This window comes from Lynx rufus, unplaced genomic scaffold (genome assembly GCF_022079265.1).
Source record: "Lynx rufus isolate CCGP_SWC_20201006 ecotype Redwood Valley unplaced genomic scaffold, mLynRuf1.p SCAF_52, whole genome shotgun sequence".
In the NCBI taxonomy this organism is placed as follows: Eukaryota; Metazoa; Chordata; class Mammalia; order Carnivora; family Felidae; genus Lynx; species Lynx rufus.
In genome coordinates, this window is record NW_025814870.1 from 782,610 (window position 1) to 800,373 (window position 17,764).

The following is a 17,764-nucleotide window of genomic DNA, read 5'->3' on the forward strand; positions in this document are numbered from 1 at the left end:
TTAAAGTCTCCTACTATTATTGTATTATTATCAATGAGTTTATTTATGTTTGTTATTAATTGTTTTGTATGTTTGGGACCTTCCAAATTGGGTGTATAAATATTTACAATTATTAGGTCTTCTTGTTGGATTGTCCCCTTTATTGTGATATAGTGCCCCCTTCATCTCTGTTACAGTCTTGGTTTAAAGTGTAATTTATCTAAGTATTGCTACTCTGGCTTTCAAAAGAAAGCCATTTGTATGATATATGTTTCTCCATCCCCTAATTTCAATCTGCAGATGTCTTTAGGTCTAAAATTTATCTCTTGTAGGCAGCATTTCGATGGGTCTTATTTTTTTTTAATCCATTCTGACACCCTATGTCTTTTGATTGGGGCATTTACATTCAGAGTAATTTTGATAGATATGTACTTAGTGCCATTTTATTACATGTTTTGCCATTGTTTCTGGAGATTTTCTCTGATCTTTCCTTGTCTTTGTCACTTTTGGTTTCTCCTTTGCGTTCAGAGAATCTCCTTTTTGCAGGGCTGGTTGAGTGTTCATGATCTCTTTTAGTTTTTGTTTGTCTGGGAAAGTGTTAATCTCTCCTATTCTGTAAGATAGCCTCACTTGATAGAGTTTCTTGGCTGTGGATTTTTCCCATTCAGCACGTTGAATGTATCATGTTAAGTCCTTCCTGGCTTGCTGAGTTTCATTGTGAAATCTCCAGCTAGTCTTATGGGTTTTTCCTTGTAAGTTAAGGAATTATTTTGTCTTGCTGCCTTTAGGATTTTTCTTTATTGCTATATTTTGCAAATTTAATTACAATATGTCTTGATGTTGGTCTGCTTTTGTTGATTTTGATAGGAATTCTCTGTGCCTCCTGGATCTGGATGTCTGTTTCTTTCCCCAGATTAGGGAGGGTTTCAGCTATTATTTCCTCAAATAAATGTTCTGCTCCATTTTCTCTCTATTCTTCTTCTGGGACTCCTATAATATGAATGTTACTATGCTTGGTTGAGTCTCTGAGTTTCCTAAATCTATTCTCATGTTCCATAATTCTCTCTTTTGTTCAGATTCATCATGTTCCATTATTTTATCTCTTATATCACTTCTTAATTCCTCTGCTTCTTCCATCTTGTGTTCATTGCATCAAGTCTGTTTTGAATCTCATTTATTGCATTTTTCAGTTCTGTTTTTTGCTCAAATGATATTGGTGATGATGATAAACAATTACTAAGTACTATTTATTGTGTACTGCTCACTATGGTACTCACTTTATACACATGACCTCATTTCATTCATCACAGCTTTATTAAGTAGATGACATTTTTAGCCCCACTTTGCAGATGAAGAAACAGAGGCTCAAGGAAGGAAAGTGGCTTCCCCAAATTTACCAGGTTAGTCAGAGGCAAAGATAGAATTCAAACCCAGTTTGGTTCAAGTCCATGCTCTTCCTATGACACTACTCTGCCTCAGTCAAGGCATCATAGAGGGATCTAGAAAGCAGAAGCTGAGAAGATACTGAATACCTGAATTGGATGGAGTGGCCATCATCAATGGGACAAAGGATCAACCATGGAGAAAGGTGGGGCTAGCAGAGAAAAACCTTCACTGACTTCACAGGTTCACCATAGCATTGACCCTTGTGATCTTCACTTGTGCATAGGATAAATTACTATGTTTATCTACCTATAAAAAAGTAGGTTAGAACACCACTATGAAACTAACATGGCTTACCTAACTTAAGCCACCAACATGGCTTAAGATGATTTTCACAATTGTTAAAGATGCCTTCCAGGAAGGAAGCTTGGATTCCACTAATCAAGCTAATACTTTATATTCTGGTCCAGAAGTGCTCTGAGCAAGATGGAGGACAAAAGCCAGACTCACTGCTTAAAGCCAAGGAGTAGGATAGAACTACCCACAAACCCACCAACCCCTGAATGTAAATCTGACAACAACGAAAGAGAACCAAAAAATAAACTACTACCATATCTGCCAGGGTCTTTGGCTGTGGTGAGCTGTAGGCTTAAGGAGGTGAGGGCACAGACATGGCCCAACTTTACAACTAAGCCACCAGCTGGCCCTGTGAGTAGATCTTCAATATGCCCTAGAGTTTCCTGGGGCAGTGATGGGAATATTTCCTGTAAAATGGTTTTGACCTAACAACTGACATATTTTGCACAGTGTAGAAAGAAGGAAAAAGTACTGAATGGATTGATTTCCTTCTATCATCAACCTTCTACCTTTGGAAGAAGTAAAATTAGAGAATGTGAAAAACACTTCTTTTTAAAAAGTGGGGGGGGGTTGGATGTTTACAAACTATTTGTAAAACATCTAGATATTCTTATGGTTCTCTTAAGATTCTGTTGGAAGGAATTTAATAATGAAGATGATGATTACTATCTATGAATGATCAGCTAGACTGTAAATATGCACAAGGGAGAAGTAATTAATATTTATTTTGGAATATGGAATATTATTTTTTTTTGCTTTTTAAAACTCACTTTTATTTATTTTTTATATTAAATATAATTTATTGTCAAATTGGTTTCCATGCAACACCCAGTGCTCATCCCAACGGGTGCCCTCCTCAATGCCCATCATCCACTTTCATGAATTAAAAGCAGTTTCTGTGGCCAGATTTTTGAGGTTCTAACAACCTCTGACACTTATTTAGCCATGTGATCTTGGGTAAACCACTTAATCTCTCATTGCCTCTATTTATTCATTTATAAAATAGGTTGCTATGGGGATTAAAAGCAGTTATAACAGTGTCTGGCACACGGAAAGCACTATGAAAGAGTTAGCTATTATTATTAGTAATCATTATATGCTGTAAACATCTTATTTAATAATTACAAATTTGTTAGAAAAACCTGTGAGGTAGGTATTTTCCTTACTCTACTCATATGAGAAAACTTAAGCTATGAGAGGTCAAACAAAATTACAGAGTGACAGAGCCTTTAGATGTTGCCTAGTCCAAGGCCTCCCTCCATTTTAAAGTGAAGAAAAGGGGGTGTCCAGGTGGCTCAGTCAGTTGAGTATCCAGCTCTTGGTTTTGGCTCATGTCCATGATCTCACGGTTTGTGGGCTCAAGCCCTGTGTTGGGCTCTGTGCTGGGTTGGAGCCTGCTTTGGATTCTCTCTTTCTCCCTCTCCCCTGTCCTCTCTAAAAATAAATAAATAAAGTAAAAAAATAAAGTGAAGAAGAGAAAACTGAAAAGCAAACTATAGCTAAAATAGAGCCTAGAACTCAACAACAAGGCTCTTCCCTTCAGTGATTCTCAAACTTTGATGGGCACCAGAATGCCCCAGAGGGCTTTCCAAAACGCAAACTGCTGGATTCTACCCCCACAGTTTTTGATTTAGTAAGTCCAGGGTGAGGGCTGAGAATTTTCATTTCTAACAAGTGCTCAAATGATGCTGATGCTGCTGGTCTATTTTGGGAACCACCATAACACACCATAGTTTATCCATCTTTTTTCCTTTTCATCAAGGACTACACAGGTTGTGAGGGCACAGAGCACTCATACAGAAATGGGAACCAGTGATGAACCTAAGAAAAAGACATAGCTAGCAGCAAAAGGGTAGAAAGAACAATAGTCCTGGTTTGTGTGGTACTTTCCCAGTTTTAACACTAAGTTCTGAAGCCCAGGAAACCCCTCAGTCCTGAACCCTCCTTAATAGTTTGTTACTCTAGATGAAGGTAAACAAAAGTGCTGGTTAACTGCCAAACACAAAAGGACATATTTACTGAGAACATGGTAATTTCTGGTGAATTTATTTGAAAATGATTTATTAATTTATTCTTATTCCAACAAATTTGTATTATGTAGTGATTATGTTAGGTGCTATGGAACACTATGATAGGCGCAGTGCTCCTGACCCACGGATCCCATCCCACCTTAGCAAAAGGTAAAAGTAACTTCACACTGAGCTTGGTAGACAGAGACTCCATGCTTACATATTCAGGGACACAAGAAAGAGATGTAAAAAAGAAACATCTCACAAAGAAAGTTTTCAATGCACCATGGGCAATACTCAAATGATTACCTTCCTTCTTTCTTCCTGTGAAAAGAGTACATTGTAGAAAAGTATGGATTGAAAATTTAGGCAAGTGAGGGTGAAATAATTAATGAATCAAGGTCCTAGGTGAGACAGAAGGTAAAGGAAATCCTTTAGTGAGAAAGACTGAGCTGTATCCCTGTCTCTCCAGAGCCCTGAATATGTGATTTGCTTGTTATAAATCAATGCTGACTGTAGTTAAAATATAATTTTCAAGGCTAAGTTAAGCAAGACTTCAAAAAAGGTAAATATCCTGATGAATACTAATGGTGACATATTTCAGGAGTATATAACAGTAGGGAGAATAGACTGCATGTTAAAGTGTTACTTCTGCTCTGATTGCTAACGGGTATATTCTTTAAAACCTAGACTTAATTATCAATCTTTTGACCTAAGGATGACAAATTTCATGAAGACCCTTAAAGATTCCTATATACTACAAATAAAATGGAGAAATATTTTGAGAACATACTTTAGGACACTGGATGAGTCAATAAGATAATGCATAAATTACTAAATGTGAACTAGGGACTCTTTGTGAATATTAGATTAGACTCTACTCTCTATCAGAATATTGGTTTTGATTTGTGACTTCTATCCTCACTAATAATGCTTTTTTTCCTCTTGTGCACATAGTAGCCTGAATTCTCTTTCATCATTCTATAGTGGTCAATGAAGTTATTGTACAGCTTCACTTTCAATGAAACCTAGGGGAAAATAAGCCTCATACCCATCTCTCTGTCTCTCTACCCATATGTAAAGGAAGCCATTAAAAAAATAAAAGAAACAAGGTATTAAACTTAACCCTGTCAAATCTTAGCAATTAAAACGTGTAATATTTTAAGAGAAGAAAAAAAAGATCAGCAGAAATGGAGAAAACAGATTGCATCCTAAATTCCGTCAAAAGAAAAAATGCAAGTTTGGATAGTGATGTCCAATTCTTTGGAAGCACATTATCTATCATGATGAGTTCACTGAACAGTCTTACAGACTAACCCTCTGTACTCTCTTGTGGCGTATGTGTGTATATATGCATTATCATATGGAACCTCAGAAGTCTCTAAAAACTTTCTGTAATTATCCCTCACACAATTATTGAACTGATGGTTTTGTTCCACAGGAGCTATTGTGACTTCATAGTTTAACTCCTCAAGAGATGACGTGGATGGAGATAACTCTTCTTGTAAGATACAAACACGTGTTTGTATTTAGTTACTCCCTTATCACAGAGCTTGTGTTATGAAGCAATTTCTGTAGTATCTGTAGTTATAGGACACTGTAGGTATAAATGTAGGGTTTCAGTTAAACTCTTTAATCCACAGGTCTATGTAAAGGACTGTCCTAAGGTATCCTCCAGCTCACTGGTTCTTAAAGAGTGGTCTGAAAACACCTGTAAGGATCCTTGAGACCCTTTTAGTGGGCCTGTAGTTTAAAAACTATTTTTATGATAACACTAAGGTGATATTTGCCTTTTTAACTCCCATTATCTCATAAATGTACAGAGGCTTTTCCAAAGGCTACCTGATGTGTGATGATGTCATCTCTCTGATACTGAGAGGGATGTGTGATTTTGTGTTCTTGAATTTTAAACATTTCTCAGTCTTAATATCTAATACAGTTAGTATCAATAGATATAATCCACATCCAAGAACTTTTTGGGGTCCTCAATGACTTTTAATAGTGTTAACGTGTCCTAAGACCGAACATTTGCTTTATCCTGCTTTATAAAGGCTTTGGTATTCCTAAAATGCTTTCCTTTCTAACTGATCTAGTTGCAACTTCTGTTTTGTGTGATGAGATAAAGAGACAATTTGAAGTAGATATTGACACAATATTATTCTGCTGATATGAAATTCTGGTAGGCAGGGTGTCGGGTGTGTTCATAATCCTAATGCTGTCAATTTTAAGCCTGAAGCCCCAAGAGACGAGCAGTGTTTAATACATCATCCCTTGTTAAATAGCAGCCACAGAGTTGGCGATAGCCAGTGAAGGATTCCCTGCCATGTAGGACACGCCAGTTGTCTATAAATAGAACCTGTGAATGGGCAAAAACAGAGAATAAAACACCATCAGAACAAGGGCAGACCAAAGGAACTCTAAATCAGAAGAGATCACTTAAAAAAAGCTTTAGGTTGTTCTCTGATTACATTTGATGACATATTTTTCTTTTTGAGATTAAACAAACATTTGGAACTTAGGATGTGCATGGCCCTGCAGCAGGCTGGGTGGAAGTTACAAAGATAAGTTACAGTAGGTAATAGGTCCTGCACTTGACAAACTTGTTTCTTGAGTATTCTTTTACTCAAGAATACTTGAGTATCTATTGAGTATCTACACTGGCTTCATTTTATTGTTATTTGACATCTTTAAATCAAAATTATTTGACATCTTTAAATCAAAATTATTTGACATCTTTAGAGTTTGGCACCCACCCTGCCAGGCTTTAGTTTGACCCAAAACTCATTCTCAGGTCTCCTCAACTCTACTGTCAGAGTCCGGTGTGCTGTATACCAACGATGGACAACATCATAAGGCACAGTATTGATGACAGCTCTGTCATAGTTGTTGTATCTAAGATGAAATCACAAGAAGAAAAGATATCCTCAAACACATGTTAAAGACACCTTTTGCTTATTGAACAATTCTATATAAGGCCTTTTCTATATTCATTACTTGTCCTAGATAAGGTGAGAATAAGTCAACGTTTTCTTAGGAATATAGGACTGTAGAGAGGAGCTCCACTGCCTATTGACCATATATATATTTTTTCTTTGGAGAATCTGGGGGTAGGAGATAGAAGTAAGTTCTAGATGGTTTCTCTTCTTAGGATATGATGTTTTATCTAAAGTACATTCTCTTGGCCAAATTTTACAGAAGCACTGGGGAAATATCTGAGCTTTCTATTCATCAAGCTGAGGTGGGCAAGAGAGGTGATACTAACATGGCTTTATTTTTAACAGAATGACTTAGAACTTCTAAGTGTTTCCCTTTGGGGGGAAAAGCCAAGCTATAGCTTAGTGGACAGTTTACCCAGGGATCTTCATTAATTCATTCATGTAACTCTAACATTTATATGAGCAGCTCCTATGTGCTAGGCGATGTCAGGTGTTAAAGACACAATGATGAACATAGCAGATGTGACCCCAGCCTTTGGGGAGTTTGCATTCTATTAAGAAAGACAAATGAAGAACAAGTAATAAATACATAGATAGTTACAGATGCTATAAAGAAAAAATACCGTAATGTAATAAAAAGTGATTGGGAAGTCTATTTCAGATGGAGTGTTAAGTGAGGACTTTTTTGAAGAAGTGATATTTAAGCTGGTACCTGTATGATAAGAAACCAACAATGTGACATGCTGAGGGAAGAGTGTTCCAGGAAAGAGGAATAGCAAGTAAAAAGCATTAGGATGGAAAGGAGTTTTATTATGTTTGCAGAACAGCAAGAGGGTCATGTGGCTGGAGCTAAGTAAGCAAGGGGAATAATAGGAAGGAATAATGTGGAGGAGATGGCCATAGGCCAGATCATGTATAACCTTTTAGGCCATGGTAAGGACTTTGGGTTTTATTCTGAGTACTATGGGAAGCCACTGAAAAGCCTTTGCTAAAAATATTGGATTTTTTTCTGTCTTTTTTTTTTTTACTTAAGTCAAATTAACCTTTTACTGAAGTATAGTACATATACATGAAAGTACATAAATCATAAGCCTGATGAATTTTCATGATGTGAACACATTCCTTCCCCTAGCATCCAACTCAATAAACAGATCATTACCCATATCCCAGAACACTCCCTTGTCCCTCTTTCCCATCTTGTCTCTCCCCTAACTCAAGGATAACTACCATCATGACTTCTGTCACCAAAGATTAGTTTTGCTTGTTTATAAACTTTATATAACAAAAAATACTACAGAATGTACTCTGCTGTGTCTGGCTTATTTCATTTAATATATTTGGGAGATTTATCATTGTTGTGTTATAGAGAAGTAGATCATTTATCCTTCATGCTGTATAGAATTTTATTTTGTGACTATACCATAATTTATTCATACATTCTACTGTTGATCGATATTTGAGTAGTTTCCAGTTTGGCACTTTACAAATAGTGCTGGTGGTGCTGATCCTTGATGGCAACATAGGAAACTCCCAAACTCACCTCCCCCCATGCACATACCAAATCTATAGCTACACATGGCGAAACTTCCTATGAAAGAAATCCAGAAACTAGCTGAGTGACTCCTAAACATTGGGCAAATGAAAAAAAAAAAACATCAAAATGGGTGGAAGATGCTGAGACACAATCTTACTATAAACCCCACCCCTGGTGCAGTAATTAGGAGGGAACTCAATTCCAAGCTTCTCTCTGAGGACTGAAGAGTTAAAAGTTTCTTAATTGGCTGTCTACCCAAGGCTTAGTGCAAGGGAGCATACAGATATGCTCAGATCCTGGTCCTGCCTAGAAAGAAATCTACTTGTATACTTTAAAAGCTGCTAACCAAGAGTCTGGCTTCTAATTAGTTTGCATCTAGGTGCTGACTGAGATCCTCCCTTTTGGGAGACTGACAGGTCTTGACACGCCATCAACTACTGGGAGGCACTAAGAACAAAAAAAAGTGGCTTAGACAATCATATAAGTTTGAGAAACAACCAAGAGCTAAGGCTGAGCTGATTTATGAGATCCATCTCCTACACAAGACCACTCTGTCAAGAGTGGGAGAGGTGGCTGTTTTATCTAATATGCAGGAACCAACACAGAGTGAAAAAAAATGAAGAAACAGAAGAATATGTTCTAGCAAAAGAACAAGGTAAAACTCCAGAAACAGACCTTAATAAAATGGAGATAAATGGTATATTTGACAAAGGGTTTTTAAAAATGGCCAAAAGATGCTCACCAAGGTCAGGGGACCAATGCATGACAAAGTGAGAATTTTAACAAAGAGATAGAAAATGTTAAAAAGTAACAAACACAAATACACGCTGAAAAATACAATAACTGAATTTACAAAGTTAATAGAGCAGACTAGATAAAGTGGAAGAAAATATCAGCAAACTCAAAGGCAGAAAAGTAGAATTCATTCAGAGGCACAGAGACCCCTTCCCCCTCCAAATCAACTCAAGGAAGTCCACACCAAGATACATAGTAATTAAAATGGCAAAAAAAAGAGTGATAAAGAAATTTTAAAGCAGCAAGAGAAAAAAGACAGTTAAATACAAAAGAAACTCCATAAGACTATCAGCTGATTTTTCAGGAGAAACTTTGCAGGAAAGAGGGAGTGGAACGATATATTCAAAGTGTGAAAAGGAAGAAATCTGCAGCCAAGAATACTCTATCCAGCAAGGCTGTCATTCAGAATAGAAGGAGAGAGAAAGTTTCCCAGATAGACAAAAACAAAAGGGGTTCATGACCACTAAATCAGCCCTACAAGAAACATTAAAAGGGGCTTTTTGAACAGAAAGGAAAGACCAAAAGTGAGAGTACGAAAGTAAAAAACAAAAGCATTAAAAATAAGTATTTCTCTAAAAATCAGTCAAGGGATTCATAAAAGAATGTAAAATATGACACCATATATCCAAAACATGGGGAAAAGAGGGGTAAAGAATTGGTTCAAACATAGATGGCCATCAACTTAATATAGACTTCAATATGCAGAAAATGTTATATACAACAAAATCATAACCACAAATCAAAAACCAGTAATAAATATGCAAAGAATAAAGAGAAAGGAATACAAGTGTATCATGAAAGGAAACCAATAAAGCATGAAAGATTGTTGTCTGATTGCTGAGGCTAAGACTTCCAGTACTATATTAAATAGTAATGGTAAGAGTGGATATCGCTGTCTTCTTCATGACCATAGAGGAAAAGTTTAATTAGTTCTTCCCCATTGAGGATGATACTATCTGTGAGTATTTCATATATGGCCTTTATGATGTTGAGTTATGTTCCCTCTCAACCTACTTTGTTGCGGGTTTTTATCAATAATGGATGCTGTATTTTGTCAAAGGATTTTTCTGTATCTATTGAGAGGATCATATGGTTCTTATCCTTTCTTTCATTAATGTGGTATATCACATTGATTGCTTTACAAATATTTAACCACTCCTGCAGCCCAGGAATAAATCCCACTTGGTCGTGGTGAAGAAGTCTTTTAATATACTGTTGGATTCAATTTGCTAGTATCTTGTTGAGAATTTTTGCATCCATGTTTATCAAGGATATTGGCCTATAATTCTCCTTTTTAGTGGGGTCTTTGGCTTTGGAATCAAGGTAATGCTGGCCTTGTAGAATGAGTTTGGAAGTTTTTCCATCCATTTTTTTTTGGACCAGGTTGAAAAGAATAGGTATTAATTCTTTATTTTTTAAAAAAAAATTTTAATGTTTATTTTATTTTTGAGAGAGAGAGAGAGAGAGAGAGAGAGAGAGAGAGAGCAGGGAGAGGCAGAGAGAGAGGGAGACACAGAATCCAAAGCAGGCTCCAGGCTCTGAGCTGTCAGCACAGAGCCCAACGTGGGACATGAACCCACAAAGTGCAAGATCATGATCTGAGCCGAAGTTGGACGCTTAACTGAATGAGTCACCCAGGCCCCCCTTAACTCTTCTTTAAATATTTGATAGAATTCACCTGTGAAGCTATCTGGCCCTGGACTTTTGTTTTTTGGGAGATTTATATATATATAAAATTATAAATTTTTTAATAACATTTATATAATTTTATAAAAATTATAAAAATATATAAAATTATATATAATATAAAATTATAATTTTACAAAATTTTTAAAATAAAATTTATATAATTTTATAAAAAATTATAAATATATATAATTATATATAATATAATATATATATATATGTAAAATTTATTGTCAAATTGGTTACCATACAACACCCAGTGCTTATCCCAACAGGCGCCCCCCTCAATGCCCATCACCCACTTTCCCCTCTCCCCCACACCCATCAACCCTCAGTTTGTTCTCAGTATTTAAGAGTCTCTTATGGTGTGCCTCCTTCCCTCTCTATAACTTTTTCCCCCTTCCCCTTCCCCATCATCTTCTGCTAAGTTTCTCAGGATCCACATATGAGTGAAAACATATGGTATCTGCCTTTCTCTGCCTGACTTATTTCACTTAGCATAATACCCTCCAGTTCCATCCACCTTGCTGCAAATGGCCAGATTTCATTGTTTCTCATTGCCAAGTAGTATTCCATTGTATATATAAACCACAACTTCTTTATACATTTGTCAGTTGATGGACATTTAGGCTCTTTCCAAAATTTGGCTGTTGTTGAAAGTGCTGCTATAAACATTGGGGTACAAGTGCCCCTATGCATCAGCACTCCTGTATCCCTTGGGTAAATTCCTAGCAGTGCTATTGCTGGGTCATAAGGTAGGTCTATTTTTAATTTTTTGAGGAACCTCCACACTGTTTTCCAGGGTGGCTTTTTGGGAGATTTTTGATTACTGATTCAGTTTCTTTGCTGGTTATGGGTCTGTTCAAATTATCTATTTCTTCCTGTTTTAATTTCAGTAGTTTGTATGTTTCTAGGAATTTGTCCATTTCTTCCAGATAGCCCAGTTCGTTGGCATATAATTTTTCATAATATTATCTTATAACTCTGTATTTCTGTGGTGTTGATTGTGATCTCTCCTCTTCCATTCATGATTTTATTTTTTGAAACTGTTCTCTTTTATTTTTGATAAACCTGGTTAGGGGTTTATCCATTTTATTAATTCTTTTGAAGAACCAGCTTTTAGTTTTGTTGATCTGTTCTGTTTTTTGTTTGCTTGTTTGTTTCCATATCATTTATTTCTGTTCCAATCTTTATTATTTACCTTCTTCTGATGGTTTTAGGCTTTATTTGGTGTTCCTTTTCTAGATGCTTTAGGCATAAAGTTAGGTTGTATACTCGAGATTTTTCTTGCTCCTTAAGGTAGGCTTGTATTGCAACATACTTCCTTCTTAGGATGGCCTTTGCTGCATCCCAAAAGTTTTGGACTGTTGTGTTTTCATTTTCATTTGCTTCCATGTACTTTTTAAAATTTCTTCTTTAATTTCCTGATTAACCCATTCATTCTCTTTTTTGAATTTAAATTCAAGTTAGTTAACATACAGTGCAGTATTGGTTTCAGGAGTAGAACCCAGTGATTCATCACTTCCATAATACACCCAGTGCTCATCCCAACAAGTGCCCTCCTAATGCCCATCACCCATTTATTCTTTAGTAGGATGTTCTTTAACCTCCATGTATTTGCAATCTTTCCAATTTTTTTTCTTGTGATTGACTTCAAGTTTCATACAATTGTGGTCCTAAAATATGCATGGTATGATCTCAGTCTTTTTTGGTACTTGTTGAGGGCTGATTTGTGACCCAGTATGTGGTCTATTCCGGTGAATGTTCCATGTGCACTAGAAAAGAACGTGTATTCTGCTGCTTTAGGATGAAATGTTCTGAATATATCTGTTAAGTCCATCCGATTGAATATGTCTTTCAAAGCCATTGTTTCCTTGTTGATTTTCTTAGATGATCTGTCCATTGATGTAAGTGGGGTGTTAAAGTCCCCTACTAGTATTGTATTATTATCAGTGAGTTTTTTTATGTTTGTTATTCATTGATTTATATATTTGGGTTCTTTCAAGTTTGAGGCATAAATATTTACAATTGTTAGATCTCTTGAAGGATAGGTGCCTTAATTATGATGTAATGCCCTTCTTCATATCTTGTGACAGTCTTTGGTTTAAAATACAGTTTTTTTCTGAAAAAAGTTATGGCTATTCTGGCTTTCTTTGACATCCATTAGCAAGATAGATGGCTCTCCATCCCTTCATTTTCAATCTGCAGGTGTCTTTAGGTCTAAAATGAGTCTCGTGTAGGCAGCATATAGATGGATCTTTTTTAATCCTTTCTGACACCCTATATCTTTTGATTGGAGCATTTAGTCTATTTATACTCAGAGTGATTACTGAAAGATAGTAATTTAGTGCCTTTGTGTTACCTGTAAAGTTGGGTATTTCTGGTGATGTTCTCTGTTCCTTTCTAGTCTTTGTTGCTTTTGGTCCTTTTTTCCCCACTCAAAGAGGCTCCTATAATATTTCTTGTAGGGCTGGTCTAGTGGTCATGAACTCCTTTAGTTTTTGTTTTCCTGAGAAACTATCTTTCCTTCTATTCTGAATGACAGCCTTCCTGGATAAAGTATTCCTGACTGCATATTTTTCCCATTCAGCACATTGAATATATCCTGCCACTCCCTTCTGGCCTGCCACATTTCTGTGGACAGGTCTGCTGTGAACCTGATCTGTCTTCCCTCATAGTTTAAGGACTTTTTTCCCCTTGCTGCTTTCACACTTCTTTGTGTATTTTGTGAATTTGACTATGACATGTCTTGGTGATGGCTGGCTTTTGTTGAATTTAACAGAAATCCTCTGTGCTTCTTGTATTTCGATGTCTTCTGTTCCCTTCCCCAGGTTAGGTAAGTTTTCAGCTATAATTTACTCAAATAATCCTTCTGCTCTTTTTCCTCTCTCTTCATCTTCTGGGACTCCCATTATATGACTGTTATTATACTTTAAGGAGTTGCTGAATTCCCTAAGTCTAAATTTGTGATCCAATACCTTTTATTCCCTCTTCTTTTCAGTTTCATTATTTTCCATAATTTTATCTTCTATATCATGCATACATTCCTCTGCTTTGTCCACACTTGTTGTCTTGGCATACATCTGGGTTTGCATCTTGGTTATAGCATTTTTAACTTTGGACTGACTAGTTTTTGGTTCTTTTATCTCTTCAGTAAGTGATTCTCTAGTGTCTTCTATGCTTTTTTCAAGTCCAGCTAGTATCCTTATAATTATTGTTTTATATTCTAGTTCAGACATCTTACTTATATCTGTATTGATTAAATCCATGGCCATTGCTTCTTCCTGTTCTTTCTTTTAGGGTGAATTCCTCTGTCTTATCATACTTTCAAGATATAAAAAGGAAACTAGATTATAGATGTGCTTTGGTATGCTTGTTAAAAGAAACTAGATTAAAAAAAAGGTTTTTCTAATTGCTTTTTTTGTATCCCAAGGGCAGGGGGAACCAAAGGAAGCTAGATCGTATTCCCCCTAGAACTGATGCTTTGTAGCACTCTATGATCAGTACACCTGGTGCCTGTGAGGGTTTGTGCTGGTCTGCTGGGGGTGGGGCCTTCTGCGCTAATTCTTAGATGGATTTGCCCTAGTGAGGATGTACCTGTAGGTTGCAGGGGGGTGGGGCTTGGTGTAAGTGGCTCTGGCCTCCACTTGGTGGCACTGTTTTGCTCATTGAAGTAGGTCAGTGCTGATGGGTGGGGTGAAAATGGCATCGCCCTATTTTCATCCCTGGATTGGGGAATTCACACCCACCTCTCTTCAGGAGGCCCTCACAGAAGAACAATCACCTCTCTTGTGTCTCTGGCTTCCACCAGATCTCCGCATTAACCCTGCTTGCATCTGAGCTGTCTGCCTACCAGGCAGCACAGCACTCCTGTGTTTTATCTCAGGCACACAGCTGGGTTTCAAAACTCCGTATTTTAGGGGCGCCTGGGTGGCTCAGTCGGTTAAGCGGCCGACTTCCGCTCAGGTCATGATCTCGCGGTCCGTGAGTTCCAGCCCCGCGTGGGGCTCTGTGCTGACAGCTGGGAGCCTGGAGCCTGTTTCAAATTCTGTGTCTCTCTCTCTCTGACCCTCCCCCGTTCATGCTCTGTCTCTCTCTGTCTCAAAAATAAATAAGCGTTAAAAAAAAAAAAAACAACTCCGTATTTTAGAGATCTGCATGGCGGGGACCCATGCTGACCCTCTGGGGGAGGTTCTTGCTGTGCTGTGGCCAGTGCTGGCTTGTCCCAGAAACCGGTTGCACAACCATGCAGTAGTTCAGAGTTTTTGGTAAAGCGTAGCAGAAAGCCAGCACAAAGGCTTGTTGCCCTCAGCCAGTGTTCCTGTTCCTATGTTAGTGAACAGGGTAGGTCAGTGGCGTCTGCCAGGTCTTTTGCCCCTAAAGAGGCTGTGCAATCTCTCCCAAATGCGCTCCAAGCAGGGTAACTGCTTCTCTCTGTGAAACCCAGGAGATCCTCAGACCACGAATTTTTACTCTCAGTCCTTAGATTTATTTCTTCAGTGTTCAAAATGATTTGATATTTATCAGCTGTATTTGAGGGAAAGGGCAAGCCTAGGGTCTCCCAACACCTCTGCCATCTTAACTCCCCCCAACATTTTTTCCTATTTTTTTTAGTTTTTATTTAAATTCCAGTTAGTCAACATACAGTATAATATCAGTTTTGGGTGTACAATTTAGTGATTCAATTCCATACAATACCTGGTTCTCATCACAAGTGCCCTCCTTAATCCCCATCAACTATTTAACCCATCTCTCCACCAACCTATTATCTGGTATCCATCAGTGTGTTCTCTATAGTTAAGAGTCTGTTTCTTGGTTTTCCTCTCTCTTTTTCCCTGCTATGATTGTTTGTTTTGTTTCTTTAAATCACATATGAGTGAAATCATATGCTATTTGTCTTTCCTGACTTGTTTCACTTAGCATAATACTCTTAACTCCATCCACATTACTGCAAATGGCAAGATTTCATTATTTCTTATGGCTGAGTAATATTCTGTCTTCTTTATCCATTCATCAGTCAATGGATGAACATTTGGGCTCTTTCCATAATTTAACTATTGTAAACAATGCTGCTATAAACATCGGGGTGTATATGTCCCTTTGAGTTAGTATTTTTGTATTCTTTGGGTAAATACCTAGTCATGAAATTGCTAAATCACAGGATGATTCTATTTCTTTTTTTGAGGAACCTCTCTACTGTTTTCCAGAGTGGCTGCACCACTTTGCATTCCCACCAACAGTGCATGAGGGTTTCCCTTTCTCTGCATCCTCACCAACATCTTCTGTTGCTTCCTGTGTTGTTAATTTTAGCCATACTGACAGATGTGACGAGATATCTCATTGTAGTTTTGATTTGTATTTCCCTGATGACAAGTGATGTTGAGCATTTTTTCATGTGTCTGTTGGTCATCTGTATGTTTTCCTTGGAAAAATGTCTACTCATGTCTTCTGCCCACTTTTTTTCTTTCCAATTTTTAACTGGATTATTTGTTTTTTGGGTGTTGCGTTTTATAAGTTCTTTAGCAACATTTTTCCAGATATGTCTCCTGAGGCAGGGGAAGCAACAAGAAAAGTAAACTATTGGGACTACATCAAAATAAAAGCTTTTGCACAGTGAAGAAACAATCAACAAAGCTAAAAGGCCACTTAGGGAATCAGAGAAGATATTTGCAAATGACATATCTGATAAAGGGTTAGTATCCAAAAATATATAAGGAACTTATGCAAGGAAGAGATACACGCATGCCTAGCCAAATTATGGAAGCAGCTCAAGTGTTCATCAATTGATGAATGGATAGAGAAGATGTGGTGTGTGTGTGTGTGTGTATGTACATATATATATATATATATATATATATATATAAATGGAATATTATTCAGCCATATATAAGAATGAATCTTACCATTTGCAACAACATGGATGGAGCTAGAGAGTATAATGCTACGTGAACTGGTCAGTCAGAGAAAGAAAAATTGCATATGATTTCACTCTTATTGGAATTTAAGACACAAAACAAGCAGAGGGAAAAAAGAAGAGAGACAGACAAACCATGAAACAGATTCTTAACTATAGAGAACAAACTGATGGTTACCAGAGGGGAGGTGGGTGGGTGGGGATGGGAGAAATAGGTGATGGGGATTAAGGAGTATACTTGTCATGATGAGCACTTAGTAATGTATAAAATTGTTGAATCACTATATTGTACACCTGAAATTAATATTGTATATTAACTGCTCATTAATTAAAATAGAAAAAAAAACAACAAAAAGAAACTAATGTGTGGTATTTATTTCTTGATTGAACCCATAGTATTAAATATACACACGCAGACATGCACACACACACACATACACGCTGTGTGTGTATAGTAATAAATTGTGACCAAGCATAGTTTATCCTTGGAGTACAAGGCTGGTTTAACATTTGAAATTAATATAAGTTACAATATTAACAGAATAAAGAAGAAAAATCACATAGTTATTTTCATTGATGACTGACATGAATATAAAGGATTTATTAAAATTTAATACCCATTTATGATGTAAAAAAATCTCAGGAAACTTGGAAGTGAAATTCATCCAGAATATAAAAGACATCACCAGCACTTAAAAAAAATTTTTTTTAAACATTTATTTATTTTTGAGAGTGAGAGAGACAGTGTGAGCAGGAAAAGGGCAGAGTGAGAGAGAGGGAGACACAGAATCTGAAGCGGGCTCCAGGCCCTGAGCTGTCAGCACAGAACCCGACATGGGGCTTGAACCCATGGACCGTGAGATCATGACCCAAGCTGAAGCTGGACGCCTAACCGACTGAGCCACCCAAGTGCCCCTAGACATCACCAACACTCTTATAGCTAATATCATACCGGGCAAAACACTGAACACTTTCATCCTAAGGATGTCTGCTCTTGCCACCCTTATTTAACATAGTGCTGGAGGTGCTAGCCAGTGCAATAAGGTAAGAAAAACAAATGAATAAGCATATAAATTGCAAAGGAAGAAATAAAACTATCCCTACAACATGATTTTGTATATAGAAAAATTTTAAGAAACCCCAAAAAACACAAACTTAGAACTAATGAATT

The 17,764-nt window shown here is 37.0% G+C and overlaps 1 protein-coding gene across 2 annotated transcripts in view; it reads right to left on the reverse strand.

Moving 5' to 3' along the window:
* Nucleotides 1–3,761: 3,761 nt before the first annotated feature.
* The window catches only part of TMLHE (trimethyllysine hydroxylase, epsilon), an 80,614-nt gene continuing 66,611 nt past the window's right edge, over nt 3,762–17,764 (reverse strand). For both annotated transcript variants that reach the window (XM_047100731.1, XM_047100730.1), the window contains 2 exons: nt 6,482–6,620; nt 3,762–6,084 (listed from right to left, as the gene is read on the reverse strand). In XM_047100731.1, the coding sequence (XP_046956687.1) occupies nt 5,953–6,084; nt 6,482–6,620 (271 nt within the window). In that variant the 3' untranslated portion in view covers nt 3,762–5,952. The remainder of the gene's footprint in view (nt 6,085–6,481; nt 6,621–17,764) is intronic.